Genomic DNA, 19837 nt, shown 5'->3' on the forward strand with positions numbered 1-19837 from the left:
TTTATTATGTATTGGGTTGTATTGTACATTCATTACATGAATAGATGTGGGTGAAAAGGGGTAGGAACAAATACTGTTGACAATGTTCCTGTCATGTTGTTGACACTGGCGCTGCAGCATTTTGTCATTCCTCCGATATTTCATGAACGCAACATTAAAACCGAAGTGACGTCAAAGTCGTTTTGTTGACATTAGTTTGTGAAAGACAAAAACGCTGGACGCACACACGCACGGGATGGTGTAATTTTGGAGAGCTACTGACCAATCTCTGGACAGACCGATGAAAGCTGTGTCGAGGTTAACGCCGAGTGTATATGTTTGCTTTGATCGACGTTAACTACAAAGAAGAGAGCAAGTGTAGCATATGGACGAAGCAAGACGGGAACAAAACAAACCGTTGACACTCAGGCGACAGTGGCTGAATCACGCTGGCTAGTCATCTATCGGGCACCTGGCTAAGTTGGCTTGTGTATATATTTTGTATTCATTATTTACCTGTAGAATTCCCGTCTACGTGGTTCTAAACTATTTACGTTGTGTCATGGTAGTGTAGAATTACCCAAGCGCCGTCCGTCAGAGTAGGAACTTAGCGTGCTAATGTTAGCTGCAGCTAACGTCACCCTCACTTAAAACCGCTTGAGCTGCTGTGTTAGCAGCTACAGCATGTATCTGAGGTCCAGAGGCTGCATTTGTTTTAGGAGCAGCGTTTACTCCAAGTAGCTCGTTAGCGGATAGAGAGGGAGACTTCAAGAATGTGAAGCACAATGGCCAACTTTGAAGCTTACCGTGAGTACCAGAGGATTGAGAGCGGTGAGGATGACTCGCCACCTGGGGAGGAGGATTTACTGCTGCATGTGCCCGAAGGCCTGAAAGGTAACAGTGTCAGGACAATAGTTTCTGGCTGTAATTGTGAACGTTACACATTTGTGATTATGTTAAGAAGAATTCTATCTATATAGCATCTTTAAATATCAAGTTTCAGAACACCAACTGTCTTGTTAAAACATGTAGTACTTCAAATGTAGTTAAAAGAAAAGTTAAACCAAGGAAACTGTCACAATAGAGCAGCTAAGAGTGAATAAAACAACAATAAGAAATGCATACATATAAATAGTAAAAGCAATAGATCATCATAGGATTAAAAGAGGTAGATGGAGCTGCTCATCATGGGTTTAAGTAATTGTTTAAAATAATGATCCCCTCTGATAGGTCATTACAAAGTTGAGTGGGTGTCTGGTGGCTTAAGTGCAGTTGCATTCAATTAAGTGTAGATTTTGAGACATAGGGGCCCCACCCAAAATCTAAGGCTGCAAGTCATCTGTCTGGATAGAATAGAAAAACATATATCTTGATTATCATTGTTATGTCCAAAACTATAAAAAGCAATTCCTGCATTTACAATACCAATGAAAACTACCAGCATATTAAGAGCCTCAATATTCAAGATTTAAGTACTTTGTTGTTATTGTGTAGTGCATCATTGTTTTGTGACAACTCCAGAAATTTTAAATCCCAAAGACATTAAAAAAGAAATGACAGCAGCAATTTAAAAGCAGAGTTGAAATAGACAACTATGTGATACATACCAAATGAAAAATCAAGAATCAGCAGCTTTTTAGTGGACACTATCTGCTATTTATATATCTGAAATATTGCACGTGATGTTCCGAGGTTACTCCACAAGTATAACCACAGTGAAAGCACATACAAGTAAACAGAGTGGTCAAGTCCTAAAAGGTTATGATTGATTGTAATGACCATGAACAAAATCATGACAGGATGTGTTAAGCAGAGTTTAGAGCAGTGATTGAAAATGATAAGTTACTGTTCACTTATGTTGAGTTTTGTGTTTTTCATTGCCTTGTTTTTCTGTTACAGATTCATGGAGCCATATCAAGAACCTGGATAATTTCTTCACAAGGATATCCTTTTAATGATGGTGTAGTTAAATAACAGGTTTACCAAAGTCCACTTATCATGCTCACTCATACTTGAACTTGCTGTGTCAGTATTATTCGTATTTAGAGAGTGTGGAGTTGGCTCACATGCAGTTTCACGGTTTTGCTGTTGGAAGAAAAGTGAATTTCTGTAAGAAATTCAAATTTGATGTTTGGTGTATTTGTGATATCTTCTGTTTTCCTCAAGATCATTTTTGCTTATTTTAATTTAATGTAGTGTCAATGACTGTCTTGTTCGGTGACGGCATGTTATATTACTTGAAATTTTCCTTAACCACTTTGTCTACATCTATAATTTTCATCAGAAGAATGGCTTTGCTTGTATGATGCTGACTGAGTTCTTTGAACTTATGTAAGTATCAGCCAGTACTTTTCCTAAATGCCTCAGAAATACAGTACAAGGTTAAAAAAGACGCACTCTTAATTAAAAGCCTTAGGCCAAGGTTGATTGAGTTGAAATGTCAGGTTGCGGTTGAAGTTCCAACAGCATGCATGTTGTCATTAAAATCTGAGCCTTGTTTACGTTACTGGCAGTTGGGAGTGCCTTCGGCTTTAGCCTGAACTAGCTCAACCAGATGATTTCAACAGCAGCTATACAAGAATCTCATCCACATTTTGTTTAATGTATCGATACACAAACTGTGGTTACATTTCGATACAATAAATAAATAATCTCTTGTAATAAATTATGTCAAGCTTAATCACTTAAAGCTACAGTGTTGCAGTGTGTTCTGCCTCTGTTTGGTCAAATGATGTAACATTATTTGAATGCTGCATCCTTGCTCCGAAAACGCCCCAGAAGCATTACTCTCCAACCTGTTAGTGGCCGCCTCGCTTTACTACTGCAATGTTACTGTTGCAGTAATGTAGCTAGGCTACACAAAATCTAAACACTGGTATTGAGAAACACAGAGATTCGTGTGGGGCTGATGTACTTAATCAGCATAGTGTGAACTGATTTGGCATCCATCAACATTGTTTGAATCCAACAGTGTTCAAAAGCTCTACACTAGAAGTTTAAGTGGAATTTGGGCTTATTATATCGGACAACTTAAACCATTAGCTGTAGAAATCTGTCTTTATAATTACAATTCCAAACAACCCTCAGCCTGTCGAGATATGTACTCACAGAACTGCAATTGATCTTCCTTAACTGCCCTATAATTAATTGATCACCTGTCAGGATATGCAGAGTGCACTGTCTATTTATCTACTGAATATAGTCACTTAATATGTACTACATTAATATCTATTGTCATGGGTTATATATCGTATAGTGTGACTAAGTCTATAGCCTAATCTCTGGTTTTCTTTTCTTATCTTGTCCTAACAGTCAGTTTCTGTTTGTTGTCATATTCACAACCTTCCTTGTCAACTGTGTGGATTATGATGTCCTGTTTGCCAACCGAGCCGTTAACCACACCGAGCCGGGTCACAATCCATTGGACAGGTTCAAAGTCACTCTCCCAGATGCCATCCTACCTGGCCCGGAGTGCACTCAGAGGTAATAATGTTTTAAGTCTAATAGAGAGCTTTATTGTGCGTGATATTGTGTTTTTATGTGTAGAAAAGTCAAGAGTCAATTAAAGAGAAAAATTCACTCTCACGTATCATGATCTTGGATAAGTTTGTCCTGTCTTCTGCCTGTTTAAAGACATACTGTTCTTAAGTAGACATGCCCCTGGGTATTATCAGGACCCATTAAGAAACATGGATATCATTTGTCTAGCTTAATACAGTTGTCATTAGACTTTTCAACATTACTCATTAGTCTGTGCCAGATGAGGGAGGCTTCAGTGGGTGAGACAAATATCAGCATAGGAATATAGAATAATGGCTTATCTAACTTTACCCCATAGGTTTCATGCTTTACCTTAAGACATTTTAGGTTTTTGTATTTATAATACTTAGCAATGGCTATTATCCTGAAGAAAACCTGGCACAGTCAGCTAATTATGTTTTAACTTGAATATCCTGAGCTTGTTATTAGACCAAAAGGTTATTGGCAGTTACATTTAAGTTTTTATGGTCCTGATGTTTATAATATTAGTGTTTATTACAGAGAACCAAAAGTCTGTTTTAGTTTCAAGTACATGTGAAGTCGGCTTTAATGCTTGCTTTTGCAGTTTTGTTGTTTATTTCAACCTGACATTGATGACTTTCAGTTGCAACATTTCTTGAAACTGTTTGTGTACTGAGTTCAGACTAGCTTTAGGGAACATGGCTTTGTAATTGATAGCCTCAGTGATGTAAAACCAGCCAGCTGAGTTACTGACAACATGGCTTGGCTAGCAAACAGACACCCACATGACACTTCGCTCCCTGGCTGTTAGGGACAAAATCCCCCAACCCCCCCATTCTGCCTTTTTTTTCTCGACTTGTTTTTCTCCCAGCTACTCTTAAAGACCTCTCACCAGTGTGTTCCTCATTCTGGTCATGGCTCACAAGTAATTTATATCAAAGTCAATGATATTCAACTGCTTGAAATTCTAATTTGGGAACAGCTGACCCCACAGTCTGGAACATCTCTGTCCTCCTCATAGATCATCTCTTATTTCCATGTCATAACCTTTCTTGTCTCGAGAACGTTCTAATATTGTCTTTATGCCTGAAAATGACCTCTATATGAAATGATATGGAAAATATTTAAAAGAACATTACTACTCGGATAGGCTAGTGTGTGTTTGTATGTCACTGATGCTCAGTGTGGTCTCTGTTTTGACATCTTATATTTCAGAGCTTACTTAATCACAGAGTGAAGTAAGCAGATTGAAATCTAAATCTGTAAACAGGAGCTAAGTATCAGTTTGAATGTAAATAGGATATTAAATAAAGGGCCAGTTTTCATTGTCTACAACAGGAGAGGTTATTTTTTGTTTGATTGTATCCTCACATCTTGCCCACTTGCTTTGTACAAAAATAAAGAAATAACTTCATTTTCCATCTATCTTTTCTGTTCAGGATTCAAGGGAACAGCTGGAATATATTTCTTCTCATCATGGCGGCCATTTTCTGGATCTATCGTCTTGTTAAAGTCTTTCGCAATTTTCTGAACTACTGGGAGATCAGGCAGTTTTATGTCCAAGCACTGAAGATCAGGATGGTAAGTGCTGCACCTGGAGGCACTACATAAAATGCTTATTATTTATTTATGACAGTTGTGTGTGATGTCATAAAAGTCACTAATTTGAGTAATTGAGTCATGCATTGTTGGTTTACTTTGTGCTCCTTGCGTCTTTGTCCCAGGATGAACTATGCAACTTCACGTGGCAGGAAGTCCAGGACAGGCTCATCAACTTGCAACAAGAACAGCAAATGTGTGTACACAAGAAAGAGCTGACGGAACTTGATATTTATCACCGCATCCTGCGTTTCAAAAACTACATGGTGGCAATGATAAACAAATCACTGCTGCCAGTGCAGCTGCAACCCCCCCTGCTGGGCAATGTGGTGTTCTTCACACAGGGCCTCAAGTACAACTTTGAGCTCATCCTCTTCTGGGGGCCCTGGTCTTTATTTCAGAATAAGTGGAGCCTGCATCCCAAGTACAAGCGGAACACGAACCGCTTAGAGCTCGCCCAGCAGCTCAGCAGAGTCATCCTGCTGGTCGGTTTGGCCAATCTGCTGCTGTGTCCCTTCATCCTGGTGTGGCAGGTGCTGTATGCTTTCTTCAGCTATACAGAAGTGATCCGCAGGGAACCTGGAAGCCTGGGTGCACGGCGCTGGTCGTTGTATGGTCGCATGTACCTGCGACACTTCAATGAGTTGGATCATGAGCTGCATGGGCGTTTAGGTCGTGGCTACAAACCCACCTCCAAATACATGAACTCCTTTACCTCCCCACTACTGGCTGTGTTTGCAAAGAACATAGCATTCTTTTCAGGCTCGGTGTTGGCTGTTCTCATTGCTCTGACAGTCTATGATGAGGATGTTCTAACAGTGCAGCACATACTTACTGCTATCACTCTGCTGGGAGTGGTTATCACCGTCACCAGGTGAGTTTTCACTAGGTGCACTTTCTGTAGGTGTAAAGTTTAACCTTATATAAGATGCAAATGTTCCTTTTGCTCTCTGTATGAAAATATAATGACATGCTTAAATATACAGGTGTTTTATTTGGTTTTCTTATTTTGTTTGAAGAAGTTGATTGAGTCATTTGTCACAGGGTTTATTACAATGTATTGGTTGGGAGATTCGCCAATTTATGAGAACCTAACACTAAAGCACGACTCTGTTTTTAATTTATAACTTTAGTTTAATTTAATTTAATTTAATTTAATTTAATTTAATTTAATTTAATGTTTACATTGTGTCCTTGCCAGGTCCTTCATCCCAGATGAGCATGTGGTGTGGTGTCCTGAACAGCTGCTGCAGTGCATGCTGGCACATATTCACTACATGCCGGACCACTGGAGGGGCAGCGCAAACAAGAGCGAGACCCGTGAAGAGGTGGCACAGCTGTTCCAGTACAAAGCGGTGAGGTGTTTAATATTCTGGATGTTCACCTAGCCTGGTACAGCTGAAATGTAAAAAAAAAACCTGGAAAGTATTGATTAGTTTTTTTTAACATAATTAACTAAATTTGAATACCTTTTATTTCAAAATCAGCTGTTCATCTTGGAGGAGTTGCTAAGTCCTATCGTCACACCCTTCATTCTCATATTTCTTCTGAGGAACAAGTCTTTAGAGATCATTGACTTCTTCAGGAACTTCACGGTGGATGTGGTTGGAGTTGGTGACATCTGTTCCTTTGCAGAAATGGACATCAGACGCCACGGAAACCCAACAGTAAGTCATGACCCCTCCATTTAAACACGATTAAGGCCGTCCTGCTCAGTACACCTCTGAATCCTGAGTCATGGTTATTTACTTTCTCAGTGAAAATTTAATTTGTTAAATTTGTATGTCTCTTGATGTTTTCTGCAGTGGATGTCACAGGGCCAAACGGAAGCCTCTGTGTACCAACAGGCTGAGAATGGCAAGACAGAATTGTCCCTCATGCATTTCACCATAAAGAACCCACACTGGCAGCCACCGCAGGAGAGCTCTGTTTTTATCAGCCAACTAAAGGAGAAGGTGAAGCATCATGCACATGCTGGTCCGTCTACACAACTACTGCTCTCTCAAGCTCCCTTCTGCACCTCACTGCAATCCATTCATCCTATGGCTATGGTAAGGACTTAAGTTAAAGATATTAGTGTACATTTAATAAGGTGCTCAGAAAGTTGCTTGTTGTATATAAACAGTAATATATTAACTGTAGTGCATAACTTTTAAATATGAACAAATGTGCGTCACATTCAAACCACTGTCAACTGAGTAATAGGGATGCTGACTAAGTCTGTCAGCTCTCTGTGTTTCTCAGTATAGCTGCACCCAGGAAGTGATTTGTTTAATATCAGATGGAAGCAACAGTAACATTATGCTACACTCTTAGAAATAAAAGTGCTAAGTAGAACCATATAAAGTTCTTTGGCTTGTCCTCATAGGCGAACTCTTTTTGGAGGGTTCCACCAAGAACCCTTTTAAAACCCTTTATTCAGTAAAGGGGTTTTAAAGGGTTCTCTGGATCAAAATGAGAACCATTAGTGTTACCAAGAACCCATGGAAAAGCCGTTCTTCAGGAAAGGTTTTTTCAGAAGCAAATGGTTCCAGGTAGAACCTCAGCCCTTATAGAAGGACGCTTTTGGAACCCTTATTTCTAAGTGTAGTAATGCAAGATGGCTGCAAGCAGGGTAGAGTATGACTGAAAACACAAATAAGCTCCACAAAAAGTTTCAAAATTGAATTATGTTTAAAATTACACGGTCAGTCAACAGTTTGACAGTATAAATGCTTCTTGTCCATCCCAGATGAAGGACACTGTATGCAAATAATGTGACATTATTTCCGTTCACAAGTCCATCTACAACAACAAATACAAGTTATGCATTGCACATTCAACAACAGCATACATGCTAATAATCTTCATCAGATCTTCACCTGCTCAATGTATTTTCTTGAAAATATGAGACTGCCAATTTGGTTTCTTTTCATTTTGCAATTTTATTGGCTTAATTGCACAAGTGTGTTGTTGTTGTTGTTTCCAGCCTGATAATCTCCTGGCCAGTGTCATGGCCCACCCTATTCTCACCGCATCTGGATTGCAAGAAGGAGACCATCATTTCATCCCACCCAGCGCCACTGCTGCAGCCAGTGTCCTGGCCTCTTTGCCCCCCTCCCAGCACGCGCATACCAGTCCTGTCCGCTCTCATGGCCCCCTGATGTCCTCCATCTCCCCTTACAGCACCACGTACCACAGTGATCGCTCCGTCAATGACAGGTGTCCATCAGCCAGTGCATTTGCAACTTTATTGTTCACAGACTGCATCTGAAAAGTGTTTGATGTAACAGATAATTGTATTCATCAGTTTTTAATTTTCATCATTCTTTCTCAGTATGATTCACAGTGATTCACACGTGCAGAGAAATTCTCTGCACTCAGAGTTGGTCTCCGCGGAGATGAGCCTCCATGCCATCTACATGCATGAGGTAATTTTCTAGCCATGAAGTGATGCTGGGCCACACATTGTGGATCTATTGCCTCACAGCAAGAAGGTTGCCAGTTTGAATCCTGGTTTGACTGAAGGCCTTTCTGTTTAGAGTTCTCCCCCTGTGTGTTTGGGTTTTCTAGGAATACTGTGGTTTGCTCCCACAGGTTAACTGGATACTATAAACTTAGGGAATGTGAGAGCGAATGGTTGTTTGTCTCTGTATGTTGGACCCGTTATGGACTGGTGATCTGTCCTGGGTGTACCCCGCCTTTCAGCCTATGTCAGCTGGGATTGGCTCCAGCCCCCAGTGAGTGAGTGAGTGAGTGAGTGAACGAACTTAAAACTTTGGATCAAACATTAATCAGTATTTAAACAATTATGATGGTGTGTGACTTACAGTTCTGCTCCACAAGAATAGCTATTTAATGCTCAAAATATCATAGAGCTTTCCCTCCAACTTTGAGCGTATAGTGTTTACAGCTTCATTTTGATGTACATTAACAAATGCATGTCTCTACAGCTCCACCAGCAGAGCTCTCACCCACAGATGACTTCAGGACAGTGGCAGAATGCAGTGCCAATGAGAGATATACACACAAACACAGGTAAATGAAAATATTGATTTTGAAAAGGCCTGTTTCAGGGAGATGAAACAGTGCAGTATTAAAAAATGTTGTACATATTCCAAGTTTCCAAACATATGCATACAGTAAGTCGCTGCTAGAAATGTAGGAAGCTTTTTGTTGTAGTTGTTGTCAAGTGTTGTAAAATGTGTGTTGTTAAAAACTGAAATATCTTGGAAGGTGTGATCCCATTCTCACTTTGTTGTACCACTGGTGTTAGGCCTCCAGCAGAGCAGCCATGGTCCAAGCATGTCCATGCCCACCCCTGTCTCCCTTGGTGGCTGGCAAGAAGAGGAGGAAGAGGAGGAGGAGGAGGAGCATGAAGATGATCAGGAGAGTAAAAGTGGATCTACTTCAAAGCACGGCACTGGAAGAAGTCAATGAAGTGCCTTATGTCATAAGGTACTGTATATAGGTTGGTTTTATTTTTCTTTAAAGACTGTGTATATTGTCACCTCCACAAGAAAACAAGATTGATTAAAAAAAAGTAGCCAAGTCTTTAGAAATTAGGTTTCAAATCATGATGTCCAGTGGAGGACCTAAGAACAACACACACTCTCACTCACACACATACACATACACACTTTACTGGGGACCAAAGTCAACAAATGTTCGTCAGTGTTTACAAACATGTAGAGAAGTTTGCAGTTAAATAACATACCATGCTCAAACACAGAACTGGTTTCGCCACAATCCTCCCCTTTCCCTGAGCCTCACAGCAGGACTCTGTTCTTCTTGTCTACTTCATTTTCTCATCTTTTTAAATAAAGTGTCCGAGCGTTCTGTCTATTATTTGGGAGCAGTAACGGTAAACTCCTGATTAAGTGCATCTTCAACCCATATATTTAGACACGCCTAAAGAAATTCCTGAACCAACGACTGCTCTTTAAAACAGAGATAACACTTGTCCACCATCTGCACTTTGTAGTTCTGTAATCAATGACAGTGATGTTTGTTGAATTAACAATTGCTTTTCATCCCACAAATGATACATCCCCATCATAATTGTTCTTCTCTCTTTCTCTCTTTTTTTTAGTGTTTACATTTTGCTTTCTTTGAACATTGTGGCCTTAGATGATCTTCATGGAGAATTTAGCATGGACCTTTAAAACGTCATGTTTATTTGTGGACGAGGGTCATTGAATAACCACTGTCTCTGCAACCCCCCCCTCGCCTCATCCTGTCACATCAGGCGGACTATGGCATCAGGGAAACCATACGTCTTCCGTCCATTATATTGTGAGCTTGACATTAACTTGTACAGACAACTGCAAAGTGTACATCTGCCGGAGAGACATTGTAGCGAATTCATAGGATCAGTGTGTGACGATGGGTGTTGGCAATTCTGCTCAGCCTCTGTGTGCTCAAGTATTTGTGGCTCAAAATGTTTAAGAGTTCGAGTTTAAGAGAATGTTTCACAAAAGTCCTGGTCTGTGCTATAACGACTGCAAAACCATAACTTAGCTGCCTGAACAATTTAAACCATCCGAAAGAAAAATTAATTCAGTGTTTCAAGTTGTGCTGATTTGTATATACACATTTCTGTATAACTTATCCTTTAAAAGCACTGACATGACAGAACTGACTGTACAGTAGCCGTACTATTAAAACACCACGTGTACCCGGCAATAAAACATTTTGTAATCTAGACATACATTTGTTTTTGATGCTACTGTCTGTTTAGGAAATGTAGGTTTTATTCAGTATTAACATTTTTACAGTTTTCGAGACACAGCGTTTCCTCCAAAAACGGCACTGAAATTTGTGGACCAGGTACACTTGGAATCAAAATCTTAATGCAGACTTTTTGAATTCTTTCTAGGATGGATACACGGTCAACTTTATGCCTTAACAGCCACATAAATGTGTACCTAAATCCAAGTTTTACAGTCGTAATGAGGAATATCAAATCCTCAAATCGATACCTCGGCAGTATATTAATTCTTGTCTGAATATACAATATATACATGTCTCTTACAATTTACAGATGCCCCATTCAACTGCATTTTGTTTTTTAACAGCACGTGCAAATGGAGCATATTTTAAGTCCTCCTGTTTCTTGTCCAGCAGAAGTTTTCGAGTCGGATCTCCCAGAAATGAAATCTTATAAACAACACAGCAGAACAGAGAGGTATTGCTTTTACAAAACAACAACCTATTAACATAAAATAAAAATCTAACATCACCATAATAGCTAAGATAAAATCAGAGCATGTTTTGTTGCTTTTGTAGCTTTAGGATTAAATATTTTAAACCTAACCTTAAGAACTTTAACCCTAAAGCACAATCTCCACTGTAGAATTCCTTTGTTAGCTTTATGAGTATTTATTACCCGTTTTTCCTCCAGATATTTAATTGATATACCGTATATTTTATATGTATTATTTATTTGATTGTTTTAATTGTAAAATAGCTTACTTTCACAAGTGTTTTATCTAACTAAAGACAGAAAAGGCATGTACTTCCCCTCACTAAAAGTAGTTTTTAAAAAAAAAACATTGAATTTTGTTTGTTTTTTTAAAGCTCTGATATAATGATGTATTGATGCAGAGAAAACATGCCCAGCCGCATGATGTTGAATGTGATTAAAACTAAAAACTGGGACTAAATTTGCAAAATCTAGCACTAGCCCTACCCATTTTTGTTAAATTCTATAAAGGTCACAGTCGTAGTGTAGATCTCATCTTCCTTTAGAGGACACAGATGTCAGCTTTTCCAATTTGTTTTGTATGGAATGAATGTGTTTGGACACTTGCATAATTATGCTTATACAAACTCTGAATTTTGCACTGGAAAAAAAAAACAAAAAAAACATCCACTTGCACCAGTTACAAATCAAAAAAAGACATGTCTCAAAATGGGACACCAAGTCAATCTCCACCCAAAAGGAGCTCTTCTCATTGTTTGTATATAACCATAGCATCAGCACATATCACAGTGTCACTGCAGATCATGTGGAAAACACTGTGGCAAATCATTAAAGGTCATTCTTACCTCTGGTCAATTCAAGTTTGTCCTGTAGGGGATGATGCGCGTCTCTGTCACACTCTTACATTTGCTTACACCGTAAATCATCATTGTGTTATTTTATTCTGTCAGTTTTCCCATTTGCAGCTCACCGTTGTTTGTTATTTTCTGCAGTGCCTTAGTATTAAGGATTAGCCTTTTTATTAGAAGTTCATGTAAACTACAAGATTTGCTTTCACAGACTCAGCAGCACATACTATGTACAGTATTTTTGTTTGACAAGTCATTGTGTATAGCATCAAGTTTGTTGTGAAACTGTGGATGTGGCTTGTAAGATGAGCTACTACCCGATCGTGAGACATTGTGTCAGCCTGTTGCATTTAAGTTCTTCATGTCATTGTGTCGAAACTTGCACTCTCGAAAATGTTGAAGAAGCAGGTTTATGCCATGTGTCGTCATGGCCAAGCCTCTCATCATACTATGGTTTCGTATCCACTCTATATCAGTCTAACAGTGACTGGAACAAGGTGCTAAGTTTTCATCCTGAACTGTTAAATATGTTTTGAGACATGTTTTTTGTTTGTTTTGTTGTGTAACTTAAGAGACACTATTAAACATGCCAAAAGAACTTGTTTTTTTCGGCACAGCTTTGACACAGAGATGTGTTTCTTTTTTCCTTTGAGTGATTAAGAGAGGCAAATAAATATTGGAGTGTATTTAATTATTTCACCTGTGGTTGATGATGTGATGTTTATTTAAAATAAAAATGCCTTTTAATTTTCTTTCAGTTGCCATGGCTATCTTATAGTATCAACCTTGTAGTTTCTTTGAACTGTGTGTTTAATTAACATGTTGTATTGGTAACTTTCTTGGATTAAGAGGTATACTTCTTATTCAATGTTTCTTAACATGATCTCATCTCATGACTCTGTGACATTTTACTTTATTTCTGCCCAAAAACTATGGGATTAATTGCCTCTAGTTTCCCCAGTTCTTTGCAGATCAGTCGGACATGGATGTTACAGCTTTTGACTCTATGGGTAAGGACATCCTTTATTATTATTAGCACATTAAGTCCTCAATGTGATGTGATCAATGTACATGCCATTTAGCAGACACTTTTATCAAAGTGACTTGCAATTGAGTACAACCAGCCAGGGGTGGAGTTGAACTTGTGAGTAGCGGGGGGAGTCTTAACCACTGAGCTACTCCCCGTTCATCACCTGAAATTTGTTTTTTCTGCCAATTAACAAATAACACAATATGACTCAATTTATGTTGGCATAATCTTTTAAAAACTTCACAATACAAAATATTTTTCAAACATTTAGCACTATAAAGCATGTACGGTGTGTTTGTACTTGTGCTTATTACCTATTTAGGAACTTTTGTGGCATAAACAATGGTAGGACCTGTAGTTAATGAGCCAGAACATTTCTGAGAAACTAGATAAGTTTTGGGCTAAGATTTGAATGATTAGGCATTAAATGGTTAAGCTTAGTCATGCCTCTGCTTTGTCCTGTGGTCTAGTAGATAAACTGAGCTGAAAGTTGAAAGTGTTTCGGTCTCATTTACAAAACATTACCATTTTATTAAGAAGAATCCATTTCCACCACCCTACACATGCACGATCTATTCACACGTCACAAATATCTGCTCCTTGCAGAAACCCAAACATCATAAAATGATTTGAATTGTGTCGCTCTGACACACACAGAAATGAGGGGCTGCTCAAAAGTCGTTGTTGGTTTGTTTTCCAAACAGTTGGAGTGATTTTTTTGGGGGGTCAGGGTTTGTAACCGTGATGACCTGGCAACACGTTTTTGTTTTGGTGTACATTTTAAATAAACGTTACATGATTCTATTTTGTTTCACATTATTTCGTCCCAAATGTTCCACCCCAGGCCTGTTCACTCTCAGCTATCTGTACTTGGTGTGACTGACATTTGTCTCACTTGTCTTCTGCTATGTAAATGTTCTTTAGAGGTAATTCCAGCTGTGAACATGATACAACCATGACTTTATTCTTGGAATGGCTGAGAGCCCAGCTGGAAGGTCATTAGGACAGATATTGTAGGGTTTACATTGCATCTATTTAGTTAAATGTCTTATTGTTAAGAATGTGTATTTTACTCCACTCAGTCTTTGTTGTGTCTGTCCACTGCCCTCTACTGTGCTGTGCTGTAGTTGCTATGAGAATGACTGCTGGCCGAGAGTCAGTATTGGACGGTTACTGCAAATACCATGCATTATGTGATTTGATACTAACAAGTGTCGACAAGTTAGAGCAGAGGAGGTTAAAATTCTAATTTTGCTCTAAATATTACCCATGTCATTGTTTGGGATGGATGTTGGCCAGAGGCAGAGGGAAACAATGGCTGAGCTTATAAGTTGTAATTGTAAACAAAATACTAACGGGAGTAAGGAAAAACACAGTAGCGAGAACAGGATGTAAGAAGTGGTTAAGCAGCAATAGTGGATTACTGTGCTAGAGTTTCGGGAAGTTAAATCGGTGTCCAGGCGACCTGCTGCTGTCACTCACTGGCACTGGGGGGAAGCCCACGCTGAAAGAGTAAGGGAATACTATGACGCCAAAGAATAGGGAAGACGGGGGTGAGACTTGCTGCCCCTTATTTAAGACAATAATATTATAGATTACTGTCGGTGCATTTCTCTCATGCTAAATGATTGCTTAGTCTTTTCATCATTGCGATGGCGACATGGGAAGAACGTGATGCATTTACAGTATTAGGTCATGACTTAATTATGAGCAGCAGCTGTCACAATGGTGTCTGTGGGATACAATGTGCCACAAGCTCTGTGGCAAGTTCAGCTAATCCCCCAATCACATTTACATTGAACCATGACTGACTGGTGACTGGGAGACTTTTCTAGTTTGTCCCTTAGAAAAAGGAGCTTCAGGATACTGAGATGACACTGAGCGATAAGCAAAGGGACAAACGCCTCATAAATAAATATAGACAAGAGCAGTAGCTAATGTGTGGGGTGTACTGGCAAATGTGAGATGTGAGACATACAAGGCATGTGAGGCACATTTTTAAAGCTGCGGTGTGTAATTTCTGTCACCAAAACACTGCTGGAGTTGCTACACCATTCTGCCCAGACCGAGAAAACAAAAATGATGGTAACCATGGCAACATGCTTGAGGTACATGAGAAAATAAGCCAGTCCCCAATACGAAGTTGCAAATTTTAATTTGATGATGGTTTGAATAATGTGCTCCAGTGCTCCCTTTGTGCCTTTTTTTCCAAGATAACTTTAACTTTCAATATCTGGCAGTTATTCAACTGTTTAGGATTACAATACTTGGGAAGTTGATGGCACAAATGTTGCTGGTGAATCTTGTCTGTGATTGGATGTTCATTCGATGGAAGTCTTGATGGCTATTGGCGCGAAGCTGTATTTCACTGCTTTCCATCCATCTTCTACTGCTTTATCCTCCACATGAGGGTTGCGGTGGATCTGTTCCAATCTCAGCTGACATAGGGCGAAAGGCAGGGTCACATCCTGGATAGGTCGCAGCAGTGAGAAGTATGCATGCCAAATCCTGTTGGTGACGGTTAGTTGACATCCACTTATATTTAAAGGTTGCACTCTGCCGCTTTCAAATCTGAAATTGTTTAACTGAATTTAAATGCCAAGCTCTCAATGTTTGTGTTGCATTATTAAAATAGCCTTTTATTTATGTCTAGTGTTCATGTGGAGCTAAAGACATATTTCTAGATTGTGGACAAGTGTCACCTAATCTAACCTAGCATAACCTGCCCTAACCTAACCTAACCTAACCTAACCTGACCTATTCAGCATTATGAGTTGTTTATGACTTTAGTGTTGTGCAGCCCTGCAAGAGTGTGTGTTGTGTGCTCTCCCCTGCTCTGCTCTCCTCACCAACAGGACTTTATCTTCTATCTCCACAGTCTATTTTGGAATGGAGGCTGCGCCAAAGTAGGCACGTCAGCCTTTTGGCATCAAGAGGTGCCGGAGAAGAAAGAAAAAATAAGTCTAGTCAACCGCCCACCGCAGGAGACTGGGGGGGATGTTCCACCATCCTGGATTTACAGCCATTTCAAGGATATTTGAGGACAAACTCGACATTTTTATTCACTTTTTTGGTGGGATTTCTAACCAACACTGAAACCAGCGGAGCAGGCTGTCATCCGGAAAACAGAAGTTTATAAGTCCACATGATTCAACGCTAGTTTCACCTGAGTGGCTAAAGATTCAAGGTAAAAAAGAGAAAAAAACGAACAAATTGATTTTCGCTGATACTACCATACACGCTGTACTGAAACACACCTGTAATGGTTCTTAGTTTAATTAGCTTCTGAGTGGGTGAAGTTTCAGGGTTTTAAAAAATAAATAAATAACATTGAATTTATTTTCGCTGATACTAGCATACATGCTATACAGAAACACACCTGTAATGGCTTAGTTTAATTAGCTTCCTCCAGGCTGACACTATTGTTAGCTTCTGATAAAGTGGAATTATTTCTTATTCAACTAATTATAAGAGTTTGTTCTCAAGGTTTCATTCTTTTTAGGTGACTTAGTTGAAATGAAAATGTTTAATTAAATGCGTTTTTGTGAGCTTTACGGGCTAGTTCATGAAATGTGTGTGAAGTGGGAGCTTTATCAAACAGCTGATGTCCCTTTCGCTTCTACAAATGGAAATGGACAGAGACAGAGTCTGACAGCTGAGGTTATTTTTGGTACAGGCGCAGTTCAAGCGACAGAGGTGACAAAGCTGGTAAATGTCACTCTGTGAAAGGCACATATCTGCTCTATTTGACCTTGGTTACATGGGATATCCTTTTGTTGTTGTGTTTTATTTGAACTACCTGCACATTGAAAAGGCTGCATGGCATCTAGTGATGTCTTTGTAGGGCCAATACAGGGGTTCCACCCTCACTTTAAGTGTAAGCTATAAAAATGTCACTTGATTTATGTTTATTTTCACAGCATATTTATAGTACACATAGCAAACTGTCATGCATGTTTATGTGACTGTCATGACAGTAACATTGTCATTTTTGTCACTTAATATGCAGAAAGGAAGTCATAAATGTGATCGATAGTCTGTGGTGTTGTTGTCGTTGAACAAATATTTTTTTTCTCTGTGCATTACTTCAAATCAAACCTGAAATGTATAAATTGTACAGAACAGTATCAGAAACACAATCAATTTTAAACACAATTTCAATATTACATACTAAAATCAATGGGCTGAGACTAATGCTGATCTTCTTTATTGATTTATCTGTCACTTATTTGTCGATGAATACATTGCTTGTTTTGATTTCTAAAATCCATAATATTTATCATCCTAAATTTCCTCTAAACAAAATTATGACATATTTAGATAATAATTGATAAGAATAACAATAATGTTTATTTACATATCATTTCTCATAACAAAGTGCAGAGCTAAAAAGTGTTTCACAACAGTAAATGTATGTTTTAGGTTTAATTCAAAGGGTGCAACAAACGAAGAAGATATTTAGTTGATTGTCATAGAAGAGCAAATAAATGGAAAACATTACATTTAGGAAGCTGAAGTTGTTCACAGGAGTTGATCTTAATATTTTAAATGAAGCTCAATACATTGCCGAAACAGTTGGCAATGAAGTTCTCAATTACATATTAATTCATTCATTGTTGCAGACCTATAATATTGATTAAAATCTAGATTCATTTTGCATCCTATGTCCTCTAATTTTCTCCCTGGTATTGCTATGATTATAGGAACAAAAAATGGATCCAAACCTGTTTGGAGGAGCCCCCAGGTTTCTTACACGCCCAAAGGCATTCTCGGTGTGTGCAGGCAAAGATGCCACACTCAGCTGTACCATCGTGGGCAATCCTACCCCCCTGATCACCTGGGAGAAGGGCAAGCTGAAGCTGACATCTGGGGGCCGCTTCAAGACAGTGGAGGATGGCGATGTGTATCGTTTGACCATCTATGATCCAACTCTGGAGGATAGCGGACAGTACATATGCCGAGCCAAAAACAGTGTAGGGGAGGCTTATGCTGCTGTTACCGTTAAAGTGGCCTTGCCAACAGAGATGCCTCACAGGGCACCTGTCTTTACATTGAAGCCGACTTCTACACGTGTGGGTTTGGGAGGTGATGTTGTTTTCCAATGCCGGGTTGTAGCTTTCCCTGATGCTAACCTTGAGTGGGAAAAGGACGGCCGCTACCTGGGGGAGACAAACCGCATCAAAGTTCTTTCTGACACCGACAGCAGCACCTTAAAGATCCAAAGTGTACGAAACCTGGACAGCGGCACCTACACCTGCAGGGCCCAGAACACCGTTGGCCGTGCACATGCTGCAGCAGCTCTCGTCGTCGATGCCCAGGATGCCTCCTATCTGGCTTCAGACAAGAACACGTCGCGTCTCTCTCACCTACAAAAGCGCAAGGAGGAGATGAATAAACACATCTCAATCTATCGCACCGAAGATAGCTCTTCATTTTCCTCCTCCAAGGCTAACATCTCAGATAGTTTGAGCTCTCTGAGTCTGGAGCATGAGCTTAGGGCATCTGTGCTCGCAAAGCTGCCCAAAGGTGTGTTCACCCGTACCTGCACAGTGACTGAGGGCAAGCATGCCAAACTCAGCTGCTTTGTGACGGGTCACCCCAAACCTCACATTATCTGGAGGAAGGATGGAATAAACATCGCCGAGGGCCGTAGGCATGTCATTTATGAGGACCAAGCGGAGAACTTCATCCTCAAGGTTTTGTACTGCAAGCAAAGTGACAATGGTCTCTACACTTGCAATGCAACCAATATGGCTGGGCAGACCTACAGTGCTGTGTTGGTAACAGTGAAAGGTAAGTTTAAAAAAGAAGCCCTGAAAGTTCCATGCAAAGATGGCAAAATATTTATTTGTACTTATTTATGGTAATAAAATTTTACAGTATATAATTTCCCTCTGAGACATTTCTTGAATGCATCATAGGTCGACACTCAAGATCACTTCATGTACAGTACATGTACAAGATAGACATTAATGGTCCACTGAGTATTAATAGCACTAGGATAGAGTATATATAATTCAGTCAAAATGAAAGTCAGTGCCTAATATGTTCAGCATACCAAAAGAGCTATACTGTATGTTTGGAGCATAAACGGATTGTTGGCAACAGTGCCCCAAGTCACTGCAGTCTTATTTAAAACTCTTAAAATGTGTGGCTTTTCACAACAAGGTTGAAGTCAGGCTCACCCTCTGAAGGATGGTGTTGTGTTGCATCTATTTTCTGCTGGTGATGAATAGTTCACAGTAGCTAAGATGGTCACTCACTCACTGGAGCACACTGGCACATGAGTGCTCCCCTGGGAAGAAATTGGCCCAAGAGAAAAAATAATGAAAATATTGTAGAGCGACAGCATGTTGGTTGCTCATCAGCATTCAGTGAGCTGTGCCATTGGTGGTCCTGCATTATAGTGCGAGGTGCAGGAAGGTGGATATATATACAGAATGTAATTTTCCCTGTATTCTGGTAGATTGCAGTTGAAAGCTACCCTGTGGACTTTTGGTTGTGGCTGTTTGTCCACTGATTCATTAAAAAACACATTTAATACTGCACTGAATGTAAGAAACGTAGTAACAAATGCATTTACAAAGTTGCAGTCAATTACCTGTCATATTTTCTATAACATAACATATAACACAAAATGGACATGACACATAATGGACCCATATGACTGCCTGATTCATTTTAAACAAAGTACTC

General features: G+C 39.5%; 2 protein-coding genes across 11 annotated transcripts in view; both read left to right on the forward strand.

Annotated features, from left to right (window-relative positions):
• The first annotated feature begins 211 nt into the window (after window positions 1-211).
• atg9b (autophagy related 9B) lies at window positions 212-12732 on the forward strand. Of its 2 annotated transcripts, none has more exons than XM_083889277.1 (14): window positions 212-873; window positions 1879-1922; window positions 2246-2310; window positions 3292-3462; window positions 4920-5061; window positions 5205-5953; window positions 6281-6434; window positions 6567-6746; window positions 6885-7130; window positions 8048-8280; window positions 8396-8489; window positions 9012-9096; window positions 9335-9529; window positions 10151-12732. In XM_083889277.1, the coding sequence occupies exons 1-13, from the start codon at window positions 765-767 to the stop codon at window positions 9496-9498; spliced, it is 2436 nt and encodes an 811-aa protein (XP_083745403.1). In that variant the 5' UTR covers window positions 212-764; the 3' UTR covers window positions 9499-9529; window positions 10151-12732. The 2 variants fall into 2 exon arrangements, with proteins under 2 accessions (XP_083745403.1, XP_083745402.1); XM_083889276.1 differs by having other exon boundaries at window positions 9335-9516.
• Window positions 12733-16076: 3344 nt separating this feature from the next.
• Window positions 16077-19837, forward strand: part of obscnb (obscurin, cytoskeletal calmodulin and titin-interacting RhoGEF b) — a 55390-nt gene continuing 51629 nt past the window's right edge. For 5 of the 9 annotated variants that reach the window (XM_083890382.1, XM_083890384.1, XM_083890383.1 and 2 more), the window contains exons 1-2: window positions 16078-16328; window positions 17845-18934. In XM_083890382.1, the coding sequence (XP_083746508.1) occupies window positions 17854-18934 (1081 nt within the window). In that variant the 5' untranslated portion in view covers window positions 16078-16328; window positions 17845-17853. Of the gene's footprint in view, window positions 16329-17844; window positions 18935-19837 lie in introns of all 9 variants that reach the window. The other 4 variants (XM_083890378.1, XM_083890380.1, XM_083890381.1 and 1 more) reach the window with 1 other exon arrangement.

The sequence above is a fragment of the Microchirus variegatus genome (genome assembly GCF_963457635.1).
Source record: "Microchirus variegatus genome assembly, chromosome: 5".
In the NCBI taxonomy this organism is placed as follows: domain Eukaryota; kingdom Metazoa; phylum Chordata; class Actinopteri; order Pleuronectiformes; family Soleidae; genus Microchirus; species Microchirus variegatus.

Excerpts from the sequence above, each read along its gene's own strand:
- atg9b (XM_083889277.1), top strand. The coding sequence starts at position 765 with ATGGCCAACTTTGAAGCTTACCGTGAGTACCAGAGGATTGAGAGCGGT. Across the intron at positions 8,281-8,395 it reads GATCGCTCCGTCAATGACAG|TATGATTCACAGTGATTCAC; the intron begins GTGTCCATCAGC and ends ATTCTTTCTCAG. Across the intron at positions 9,097-9,334 it reads AGATATACACACAAACACAG|GCCTCCAGCAGAGCAGCCAT; the intron begins GTAAATGAAAAT and ends CACTGGTGTTAG.